The 13289-nt window shown below is 39.0% G+C and overlaps 1 protein-coding gene across 1 annotated transcript in view; it reads left to right on the plus strand.

Annotated features, from left to right (window-relative positions):
* The window catches only part of SPG7 (SPG7 matrix AAA peptidase subunit, paraplegin), a 462707-nt gene that overhangs the window by 105855 nt on the left and 343563 nt on the right, over positions 1 to 13289 (plus strand). The window contains exon 4 of the mRNA XM_069216631.1: positions 4769 to 5010. Coding sequence (XP_069072732.1) covers positions 4769 to 5010 — 242 coding nt within the window. The remainder of the gene's footprint in view (positions 1 to 4768; positions 5011 to 13289) is intronic.

Raw genomic sequence — 13289 nt, forward strand, 5'->3', positions numbered from 1 at the left:
AGTGTTATAGAAATAAATGTAGGACGTAATAGCTATATGTAAATGATGCCGGCTGATTAGCCAAACTGTCCAGTAGAAGGCGTTTTGCCGAAACGCGTTGACAGACATCTCATTCGGGACTCTGAATTACCTATATAAGCTAAATAAATAAATTTATCAACTAAATACGAGCGCTTTGGACTCAATTGACTTCGACACTTGGGAGATACGTGATACGTGATGGGATCGGTGCAGCCGTCAGATGGCTATCAGTCCATCTGTTGATGAAATAATATATATATATATATATATATATATATATATATATATGATTCTTCAACAGATGGACTGATAGCCATCTGACGGCTGCACCGATCCCGTCGAGTGTCTCCCAATCGTCGAAACCAATTAATTCCAATGCGCTCGTATTCAGTTCATAGATTTATTTCCTTACACAGGTAACCCAGCCTCCCAGAGCCTCTAGAAATGCTTTAAAGGGCACAAACGGTGCCCTCCCTGCATAATCCAGTCTACATCGGTTCAGGGCCCCCCAGTCCCTGATCTGGTGCGAAACTGGACAAAGGAAAGGGGAATAACCACTCCCTGTCCATCACCACCCCAGGGATGGTGCCCAGAGCTCCTCCAGAGTGCCCCTCGCGTTAGCCATCTTGGATGCATGTTAAATTACGGAGACAGCATCGGCAAACGGGTTTCGTTTCCTCCTAAGCCTCATCCAGTATGTATTAAATCCTATCGGAGACCATACATCTTAGGACCAGTTCTTGCAACTTTTTCTAGCCCCGTTAGATCGTCCTTCCTGTCCAATTGATGTTATCACGTCCATCTCAAGGATTGGACATACCATGAGCTTTGAACATTGCTCGATTTACCACTATATATTACTTCAATGACATGACTACAAGATTCCAGCGTACCAAGTATTTAATGAAAAAATAATTAGAACATTGGTTGCTGAAATGAACTTTGTTGTTTGTTATTAAGGGGATTGGCCCTGAAGAAGGTGACCTATAACCAATAGGAATAGGAACACCGAAACGCGCGTAGGCCTTTGGTTCCCTAAGAGTATCCCTGTCTCAACACCACTCTAATTTAATTTTTTCTAAACATCAATCTATATATTTATATATATTTATTTATCAGTATGATATCAATGTACATTTATGTATTGTTGGAAACAATCTTTACATGTTTGTATGTACTGTATTTTAGACACGTTAGTTTATTTATGTAGATTTATACGTTAATTGTTTTTTCATTTACCTCATATGTCTTTCTTATCCATTTTTTGTCGTCTAGTTTGATTGTGGTGTGCCTGATTTAGAAGTTTAACGTTATATATATTTCCATTCGTGTTTTATATTTCTTGATTCCTTGTGTTTTGTTATATCGCTTCATTAAAATGTGTTCAGTTGAGATTTAGTTCCCTGTTATCTTTTGTCATTCCTTTAATTCTTTCAGCAGCTGCTTATTGTTTTCTCATACGACTTTGAATTATCAATGGATATTTATCAGTCCTTATAAGGCTTTTTCTCTGAAGTGTATCTGTTACTTCAGATATTATATTATTTAGGTAGCTCACATTGTAGTTCCTCTTAACTGTATTTTTCCCTGATTGAGCTACTGTTACTCCATTAGGGTATCCCCATATAGTTTTTCTCTCACAGGTAACACATAGTCCTGAATGTAATGTCTGTCAACGCGTTTCGGCAAAACGCCTTCTACTGGACAGTTTGGCTACAGAGCCAACATCATTTACAAACAAATTCAGAGTCCTTCATTTCTTTCCATAACACCCTAGTGTGATATAAAGCGGCGGCCATTTTAAAACATGCAATGATCATTATTTAAATACAACACTTAATAAAAGAATCACCTACATTCATAAGAATACTTTTGGAGAAATTGGAATTAAGAAGTCATAAATATCAAATATATTACTTAAGAGGCCTAAATAGATGTTATTATTGTATACCATTAATTCATTCTAATATCAATCATAGATTAACTATCAGATGACAAACATTGTATGCAATTAGTACAGTTGATTCATCATTGAAACCACAATTATCAATTGTTCAGATCAACCTCTAATCAATCAGAGGATCAGATGTTTAATAGAATATATTTAAAATTTTTAAATTATATTTCTATAAATTATATTCTTCTCTATAAGTATACCATTATTTACTTTTGATTATTCTTAGTTTATAAACATCATCATCCAAACTCAAATTGAATAAATCTTGTGGATATTACAAAAAATCCTCAATTAAAGACTAATACATAAAAATAAATTGATAAGTTGTGTTGCATATAAGTCAATATTGAAAACGGGTAGAGTATATATATATATATATAATAATAATATAATATATGTATGTGTCTTTGCATATGTATCTGCTATTTATAGATTGAAGATTCTTTGTACATGCTTTCATATCATTATTGCGCACATTTTTGAACGTGCTCTTTCAGTTGTACTGACTCCGTTGTGAGCCTTGCAGAGTGATTTAATAAATGTATTCTCTAGACTAAGAGTTGCGTACCAGAGATTCTTTTCAGTGTGTGTGTATTTCAGCTCGGTCAGCAGTGAAGCAAAACAGTGGCTCCTACTGGCTTAGCCAAAGCTGCTGCTTTTTGGGCATCCATGATTTCCTGGCTGTAGTCACAACCCCACACTGTAAAAGTTGTGGTTTAAGCAAATCTCAAGAGACTTCAGCTATTACACGACCATCTGTTCATGCTTCCCATAAGAGATAATTTGATCCCAGTGGTGTCTGTTAGGGGTGCAGTATTGAAAGCTCCAACATTATTTTTGTTTGCAATACTCCACGTACAACCAACTGAAGACATCTTAAAGATTATGTTCAATTCAGTGAGTGCAATGATCACTGACCCAAGGGCATTTTATTCAACTGAAAGTGATGCATTTTCATTTGGAACGACGGTCCCACCAGAGCTAACAAACCTGTGCCTAAAGAGAGGGTTGCAGTTGCAATTTGCACTTCACAGGATGGTGACTAATTAAACTCTGGAGTCCTTCAAGACACTCAAGCACAGGCCCGTAATTAAATTCATTGAGGCGTTGACAGGTGATCAGTCACTAACTAAAGATAATCTTTCAAAACACCATCTGCATGAGGGACAGTGGAGGAGTTTGTACTGCGGATTTAATAATTCTAAGGTAATTTGTGGTGATAATAATCCACTTTCTTTATGCAGGTAGTGGTTGTTGAGGAGTGCTGGGTAGCACAGGCTCGCTGTTTGAGTGGAGCTCTTGGAAGATATAGGGCACAGAGATGAGTTTGAACTATGTAGATGCTGCCTGTTTTGGAAAATGGGTACACAGTATCTCACTTGACACTAGGAGTGCCGACGGACTGCAGCAACAGTTTACAACTTCAAACATACATTGTTCAGAGTTGCTGGGGATTCACATTGTCATCTGTGTATCAGTATTACAATTATGGGCCCGGTGTATCAGACCACAGTACTACGTCCTTCTTATGCAGTTGTTTTCAGTAATACTGGAACATCAGTTGCAGCATAGTTAATCTTGAGTTTCACTTTGGTAGGGAATTGAAAACAATGTTTTGGCTTTTTTTGACTGTATTTCACAGCCTTTTGTATAACCTCTTAGAGATTCCATGTGCATGCCCAAGCACGTTACTGAACATTGATGAAGGACTTCTGTTTCGCGCATATTTTCTGAGGACCTGGAAAGTGCACTTGTTTTTACATGACTTCCATAACAAAGAAGTAGCTTAAAATTGGGCTCATAAAATGCAATCGAAATGTTACATACACTTAGAACTATATGAAGTATTTACACTTATTACCATATGGGTTTAAATCCTATTATAACTTTCTAGAGTTTCTCAACATTTTGGAATCGTTTTATTGCGGCAGTACTCTTGTGTTAGAATTCCAGCGCTGTGTCATTTTTTAAAATATATATTACAGGAGATGATGTTTACATTGGAATGCGACATTTATGGCCAAACTGGCCCTCTGCATCTATTCTCCCACCCCGCCCTGAGAGGCAAGCTAGCTTACAACACAACTGTGCACATCTTTCTCCATTGTCTGACTTTCAAGGATATGTTTTGTGCAAATATACCTCACAATTATACCTGCTAACATGTTCCAGTGTCTCTTAGCACGATCCCTTTGCCTTACATTTTTTTTTTAATCATTATGTCAAGATGGGCTAGTTTTATAATTTAACAACCCACATCTAACTGATTATGTTTTATGGTTCATAAAATACTTTGTGAAGGCCAACTGACAATAAAAAAGCAAAGAAAACAATTTACATTCTCCTTAAAATCATTACAGAGCAATAATTAAAACATATATTCAACCTCATACTAGGGACGTAGATATTACAGATCTCGTCCCTGAAATCCTTACAAAGGGAAAAGCACAAATTCAGTTTCACTTTACAGATTTCCAAGTACTCTGATCTAAGTTGATGCAGATCATGTGTAGTTCTGTCAGTTATGTATGTGCTGTCTAACTCCTTGATGAATGTTACATCAGCCAAATCCCTATTAGTGTTTTGTGCTCTTTATGCTAATGTACTTTTTGAGTAATAACGGTATTGTTCTCTGTTCGTTTTATCTTTTGATGAGAGCTTGTTGGCAAACCCACTTTTCTACAAATTTATTTCAAATTGAGGCAAACTACAAGTTTTTAGATGGGGGTTTCCTAAATACTGATGCTTTCTCCCGTCACTCCCTCTTTCCTCTCACTTATCTCCATGAAGAAGAGAAGAAACGTCGGGAACGTGAAGACCAGATGTACCGTGAACGTCTGCGTACTCTCCTTATCATTGCTGTGGTGTTGAGCTTGCTGAACTCCTTGAGCACAAGCGGTGGAAATATTTCATGGAGTGACTTTGTGAATGAGATGCTGGCTAAGGGAGAGGTACAGCGCGTGCAGGTGGTCCCAGAAAGTGATATTGTAGAAATCTATCTGCACCCAGGCGCTGTTGTCTTCGGCAGACCTGTGAGTATCTTCAACTGTTTTTGTAAATTACATGGCCATATGACAGCAAGTTTATTTGGTTTATACGCTAGGGGTTTATGCATTTGTACAAGTTTTGGAACAGCACAGATGCATGTGGAAGGAGGGACTTGGAAATTCATACAGTTCATAATCATAGAGCATTAAACATAACCAACTTGATGCCACACGGTCTCCAAGCCTGTGGAGTTGCTGGGACATAGGATTTCTCAAATTATCCATGCGCTCTTTGACAACTTGCTGTTACTAATATGAGATTGGGGATGTGTGTATTAGTACAAGGTGCACAAAAGTGTAAAGTCTGACTTAGATTAAAGAAGAGTCTTCCTGATGTAAGCTTGTGTGGTACGCTATAGCAGTGGTTCCCAACCTTTTGACTTCTGTGGACCCGCACATTATCAGAACAGGAACCCGGGGACCCCCACTTAATCATTACTGGAATCTGGGGACCCCCCAACGAGTCATTACTTAAAGCTGGGGATCTAATCTGTTACATTTTTTAAGCAGCTGCGGACCCCCTGAGGAGGCTTTGCGGCCCCCCAGGGGTCCCCGGACCACAGGTTGGGAACCACTGCGCTATAGTGTCCTTGATTAGCCTCAGAATAGAAGGTGTTTGTATGATTGAGACCAGAATTCAAGCTACCATGTGACATCTGTTTTTTGTAGGGGAGGATTGGGTATATGTAAAATTAACCCTGTGGTGTTGTTTTTTGTGGGTGGACTAGAGCATGGATAGGCACAATTGTTGAAAACATTTCTGATGACTTGGGTCCTTCTGGATGTTGAATTTAGAAGTGCATTGATGTGACCTTTACCCGGTTCCCATTCTGATTAGTTTTGCCATCACCAGGGCGATTCTGTTACTGTAGGCTTATTCTACTTGACTTGGATTATACTGGAGAACATCACTAGTTTAGTCACAAAGAGACTTACTGGTGGGTCACAGTAATGTTCAAAGCACCAAAATGCATCCTTCAAACTCTGTTAAATATGTGTTGTTATCCATAAGAATTTTGCGAACTATATAGGTGGATAAAATACAAACCTGTGAAATGAAGCCTCTTTTCAGCATATGTGACTGTAAGTGTGTCATGGAATTTCAAAATGCATTGAGTGGAACATTATTTTATTTTGTCTGAGAGGTGAAGTGGTGGTCTGCGCCTGTTTAAATCCATGCACTTCTAATAACTGACGATGAGCTTTGCAATAATATGAAGCAGTGAAGACACTTGCTTCTTTGGAGTAGCCGAGTGAGCTTTAACAAATCTGTTGCTCCTCATTCATGACCGCGTGGCCTCAGTAATGGATAAGAGGTAATCAGTCCGAAAATTAAACTATTTTCATTTAGAGCATGGAATCGTCAGTTAAAGGGAATGACCTCTGAAAGGAAGATGAGATGTATTCAAGATCACTGATGACATTGGTGTTTAGGAAGCCAGTGAGGTGTGAATCCAGTCACTGTACTTTTGTAAAGCACTGGCTGTAGAGGAATTTGAAGGCGTAATGCCAAGCCTGTAAAGATGACATCACACACTAGGATAGATCTTCTTGTATGTATTTAATCTCCAACACACTTGAGGAGTTGTCAGGTTCACATCCGCTTGACGTCCTTTCCTGTCGGCTTCCAGTGCCGTTCTATCAACATTCCAGAACGTTCAGTTGTCACTACTGACATACCGGTGATGACACTGAGTACGGTGTCTCACTAGGACATTGTTATAACATTAGGCACCTTTCCCCTTTATTAATACATGTTTAATGTACACACTAACTTAGACATTTGTAAATGTATAATTCTGCAAAGCCTTTCTAGAGCAGTGAAGACTGGCAATACTAGTACCAGCTACAAGGAAACATCACTGTGTTCTAAATGGACGATCGACCTTGGCAACTGTGGATTAGTTAAGCGAAACCTTCTTTCTGCTTTTGAGCACTGGGAAACCCTAGGCGTCTCTAAGAAGACGGAGCTGAAAAGAGACACTAAATACATTTTTGTAAATTGAAGACACTAGCAGTGAGAAGGCAGTGAACTCTGAGAACAATCTGTATTACCTTGAAGGCACTCCGTACTCCTGTCTCCTGGTCTCCATCCTTCACAACTGGTTGGGAATTGCCTGCATTTCAGGCAGGACTGTCAACTGCTTCTCTAAAAAGAGATGCTGTCACTTCATATTTTTCTGCCCTACAATGCACGCTTCCTCTCCTTTGTATCCATGTGTCGCTTTCGGTTCCAGTCCAATTCTTTAACATTGGGTCTGTGATAAATTCACAGGCACAATTTATTTCTCATCAGTCTTGGAATTCTCCGTAGTCAATGTTTACATATCAATGCACGTAGATTTCACACTCCAATAACCTTAAAACAGCCATATATTAGTTGTAGCCTACCCATCTCATTAGGTAGCACAAATTCCAGCAAGGGGTCAAAGAGAAACAGAGAGTACTGTATACTGTGGGAACCTTTTCAGATAAGGTGAGCATCAATCCGGTCATCTTCTTTTTTTTTTATTTTTTATTTTACTACTGTTTAGTCGCAGTTCAGGCATGTGAAACTATGGCAAATCCATAGATGGTGAAAAATAAATGTGTTGTAGGATTCGCTCAGATATTCATACAAATTCGAATATATTCCTACAGGTCTTGGCTCTCAGGAACAATTTTTAAACAACATTTTTGTCTTCCAAATTTTTTTTTTTTAAATAACGAAATATGCTAATAAAATATCAAATTTTCTAGTTTTTTTAAAAACGTATAATCAGTTAAAGTTACAGAAAAATACATTGGCCTGAAAATGCCACTGACCTAAACCATGCTAAAACCAAAAACTAAAGGGAAAATGCAGCGTCTGTTAGGTTGAGCATTAACTATGCCAAAGCCTAACTGACTGATAAAGATTCCAGAAGCTGCCAGCCTTCTAATTGTGCAGCAGTTCGTTTTGAGGAACTTCAGTGGAAGGATCACTGCTCCTCAATAATTTCCTTCCATGGCTCTGGAATGGGGAGGCAGGATGGGATGTTTATGGGTTCAGAGAAAATGCCCATGACAGAAAACTAGGACTCCTGTTAAGCAGCTTTTTCATTTCGGTCATGGGATATTCTCTGACATCCATAAACTCTAGACTGTAGTAGCAAGCTAAATAACATCCCTGGAGGAAAGACTAAAGGTATAGGCGAAAAGAAACTAATTACTGATCAGATAGATTATGCAGCAGAGCCTGACCCATAAGGGTATAAATTCTGAAGTCTGAATGGATACATTAGCGCTCAGCAAAATGTGTGAACTGATCTCAAGGTCGCTGCTCTGTAGTTTTCCAGGCTGTGAACAATAATAATTTAAGCAGAAATTGCAGCCTCGAATAGAATGTTTCTTGGCTTTGCTCGATAATGACACGCTAGCTTTCCAGTAACATGAGACCACCCATTAACTATGGTTTGATTAGAGGATACAAGGCCTAGTGAGAAACAACCCTATAAATAATGAAAAACTGCTCCATAATTAAGGAATTACTAAACTGTAATCCCCTTTAAACAGATTATTTTTTGTGGTACTTAAAAAATATGAAGTGTTCCCCCTCCTGGGGTAGTCACTCTTTATCTCCCTCCAACTCACTGACTGGTGTTTGGAATACATAGGGAGATGGATAGGCTAAACAAAATATACACGTTATTAACTAAGGGGTTATGAGCACTGCTAATTAAACATTAATTACTGAGGATTACCAGTCTGACATCGAGGAATAATTCAGGCATGTGCACACATGGAAGATACCCATGCTGGAGAACTGTAATTACAGGTAATTAACTTTTTCTTTTTCAATCTGTTGTCCTCTTTGAACTGTTTTATGCATAGGGACATCTCTTATGGAAAAAACACTTTTACCCTGAAATATACCTCTAAAATCACATTTCAAAAAGCTCTGTATTAAAAATATAAGGTACCTAAGGTGTAGGAATTTACTGTGATGCATCTCAGCCCTTGTGATTTTTCTGTATTGGCTGAGGAGCTTTAGGAATGATGCAATGTTTTGTATGTGATGGCTTAACATTCGAGCATCATCTCCGCCACTCCTTTATTAACAGAGTAAATACTAATTTTATCCATCTTTAAGAGTCACACTAGTCGCAAAATTGATGAAGTATTATTGTAAGATAATACTGGATTTCCAAGTCACACCGTATCTCTGACAGTAAACGAAGCACAACCCTTTCTACAATTTACTGAGAAGGTGGCGTATTTTTTTTGTTAGAGGTGCAGATTTCTTGTCATTTTCAGTCATGCACAAACATCGCTAATTATAGGACCAATGCATCCTTTGATCAGTAGTGGCCTGGAATCACTCATGACCAGTGACCAAAGTTGTGGCTGTAGCGCAGATGCTCTGCCACTTCTGGACAGGAACAACAAACTCTTTCTGTTGGTTCCTCTCACATCAGAGGCTCTTAACAATCATTTAGTTGTCATTGCCTGCATTAAATTAGAGTTCTACTTCACCTTGCCCTTCATTAGGACTACAGCTGAATACCCTATTGTTCTAGGCAGTTTGGTGCACCTGGGAATATAAAAACTCGACATTTATTTTCTTATTCATGCTGCTATACTTCCAGTCACAATAACAGGTTGTTTCCTTGAAGGATGCTTTCAGGGGCTCATACTTAAAATAAAAAAAAACTGCCTATATTCTGCTCAAGAGTGGATCTTCCACATCAGCCTTCTGGAACTCATGTTTTCATCCTAGGACTCAACTAATATCGGTCACTTCTTCGGGAGAACTTTGTTAACATACAATCAGACAACATTTGTTAAGTATTTTACCTGAACAAGCACGGGGAAGCTGAGTTTGCTAGCTTATGATCCAGCTGGACACTTGGTTGTCTAGAATACATTCTTTCTTTGCAGCAATGCTTTGGGAGACTGGACAGTGCTCACCAAGAGTGACAACTAAATCAGACGGTGACATGCAAGGAGGCATGGGGTGTTTAGGGATGCTATCCTAGAGAGAACTGAAAGGTCCATTAAGCTCTCACATATCCAGTTGTCTACGTGCCATTCCAACCATGCCTTCTGTTCTACCAACTTGAATGCTGAATAAAAATGTATTCATTAGTTGTTTGACTTGGGAGCTTAAATGAAAGTGGTGCATTGGCCTAACCCACTTTCTACCGCTGAACCTGAGAGAAGGCATGTAATATGACAATTTTCTGGTTGGATAGATATCAAGCGTTTCTACACAGATTGGGGATCAAGTCATTTGTAGTTCCTTATGAAACCAAGTAAACACTTGACCCCTTAGCCATTACTTTGTACATGTATAGCTTGAAAGACCGATATGTTCCTGTTTGGTGTTTCCTGGATGCTGACAGTGCACGCTGCCTGCCTCTACGGCCTCTTCAGCTTGGGACCAAGCTATAAATGGTGAGCCTAAAGTGGCCTGCTGCTGGCAGAAGAACTTGGCTGTAGACAAGAAGGATCCCTGAGATTAGCCTTGGTACTTTCTGCCACAAATGATCAGTACACTGTGATGCTTATCTAAAGAGGATGATCTCAAATGCTGGAGGACGTTCATTGAACCACTCTGATGTGGAGGTGAGTAGCTGGAGTAGTGGCACCGTTTGGTGAGCTTATAGGTGGAACTGGAAAGTCAATCTAATTGAATTAGACTTGAACAAACTTTGCAAACAACAGCATCAGATATCTTGAGTTAGTGAAGAGAACAGTGCCATCTCTGACCCTGCTCAGTTAACCACCCCTTGTTCCCCCAAATGCCAGGATCCGAAGGGGCAGGCAAAAACGTTTGGGACCCAAGCATCTTTAGTTCTTCTTCCATTCTGTCTTCTGTTTAAATGCTGTCCTCTCACTTTTCTCGCTCAGCGTCACTTTGCTTCCATTTGTCCCCCATGGATCTGCTGCTTTGGACCAGTCGGTCTCCGCCCTCTTTCTCTGTCAACTGGCTTGCTCCTCTTCTCACGTTTCCCCACACCAGCAAATGGCCGATCAGGACCTCTGTTCCACAGATACCTTGATAGGAAAACCACATTGTTTTGCGACTTTCCATCCTGATATACAGTCAGAAATTAGAAGAGTTGAACAGCCAGAAACAATCGAAATATTCTTGCATTGGGGCTCTTATGTCTTGCCAGCCACACAAAAGGTGAATGATCTGTGTACAATGTAATATTCTGTTGTAACTGGTAATATTGCAGCAAATTGATCACCCATTTTATCTTCAAATATTTATTCTCAATTGTAGAATAGTGTTTTTTCCTTGGAAGTAAATTCCGACTAATGTATAGTACTGGCTGTGATATTTCTGTATTTGTGTACTGCAACAAAGCTGCCCCATCACTTTCTCAGTTGCAGGAGCTTGTAAAAAAAAAGTAATAATAAATATTCCCAAAATTTAGACAGTTCAACAGACCTTTGACACAACCTCTACTTTAGTTCCTGAAAACTTTACCAAAACCTTGGATCATTTTTTTAAAATTTGAGTTCCTGTTTCATGAAGAGGTTAGTTAGTGGTTTCACTTCTGCAAAGTCTGGGAATGACCCTGCAGTAGTATTCTACATTCTTTTGATTTTTGGTTACAGAATGACTTGTAACTTACCTATATATGATGTATTTCACCTATACTAATATACTGTATATGCTAGGTTTTTCATTTCCTGTCTTCCGAACTTGCTCTTATTTGGATTAGCTCACAATCATGTTTCTCTTATTTGGATTAGCTCACAATCCTGTTTAATCGACAAAGGCTGGCATGCACTTTGGAAAGTGTCAGTTTTTAGCTCCAGTTCAAGGCATGGATGAAAACTTTTACTTATTAAAAAAATAGAAGTGTGTCAGGATCCCCATACGGAGGCAGGAATATTGTATGTTTATGACTTCAGTGACGATACCTATAATGCAGAACTAGGATTGCAAATAAGTAACATTTCCTTCTGTCCCTCACAGGCCTAAACATGAGATGTCTTTGTCTGTGTCTGCCCAAACAGAAGAAGATCTTATATGTGTCTGTCCAGGATGTGTGTCATCCTACTGAGTTGACTGAATTAGTGGGAGGAGGAAATAAGTGTCAGGTTTGGTAACTAGTGATGCCACCTCCTGTTGAGATGGATTCTGGGGCGTTTGATGGCTTGCTTAAATATTTTCCATGTCTGTCCGGAATCCAGCTCCTCATTAGGATCTTAACTTGGTCTTTACCTCTCTTATGCTTTCATCCTATGAACCTCATGACTGCCAAAAGCATTTCCTTGCTGACTTGTAACAGTTCCTGCCTTCCTCCTTTCCTAAGGTCATTATGCTTTATTTCTTAAAGTGTATAAGGTGAAGCTTGTCCTTCACACTGAAGGTGTTACTATACTGCAGAATAATTTGAAACGAGAATTAATCCTTCTGGCAGGCTTTGTTGGTTGTATGAATACTTTATAATTTAGATGTCTTTAAATCTTTGAATGTTGTACCTGGTACCTAGCAAAACGTTTTTCGCCAAAAGTTGGACCATTTATCACATCTGGTGGCCCATACAACAAATTATGTAAGTCTACTATTGCTAGAGGAAACATTTCTTACATTTCTAAATCCTACAAGATTTAAGGGTTTAATCTCCCCTGAAACTTTCCACTAAAGCCAAGACACTATCTCTGTCTTTTCAGTGTTACCTTTCCCTGGGAGACATTAGCAGCATAGTGATTTGAGCCAATTCTCATACATTGTTGGAAAAAATATTCTTTAAATCTAGGTGCCTGATGTATGTACAGGAGGGCTAGGACTGTGACAGAGTTTTAGGATAACCACATAATATAACTGTACATGCATTACATTTAAATAGAAGTCATTAGCATAATCTGTGGTTCTGACCTTCCTGCACTTCTGCTGAACACCTCTACCCTAGAGATATGCTTTCAAAGGTTCTGCACTGCTTCACATTTGGCAAATGTTTTTAATTTCTGAAATCCTACTCCCGGCAGTGTGGATGGAGACCAGGATGAAAATGAGGAAACAACTGCTTTTATATTAATTCTAATGTTCCTGGTGCATTCTTTTCCTCTTCTAAAGCACTCCCTTAGTGAATATATGCCTTGCAAAGAGTTACAAAATCATTCTAGAGATCATTTTTTAATTTCTTGGACACCTAGTTCTGTTCTGGGCACTCAAGGTCCTTTGACATGAAACCTGCAGTATCTGCGAACATGGAAGCATCTGCCCTCTGGTGAAGCAAGAGATCTCTAGCAGGGACCTCAAGATTCTGTCCTTATAGTGGTGA

The sequence above is a fragment of the Pleurodeles waltl genome, chromosome 12, assembly GCF_031143425.1.
Source record: "Pleurodeles waltl isolate 20211129_DDA chromosome 12, aPleWal1.hap1.20221129, whole genome shotgun sequence".
In the NCBI taxonomy this organism is placed as follows: Eukaryota; Metazoa; Chordata; class Amphibia; order Caudata; family Salamandridae; genus Pleurodeles; species Pleurodeles waltl.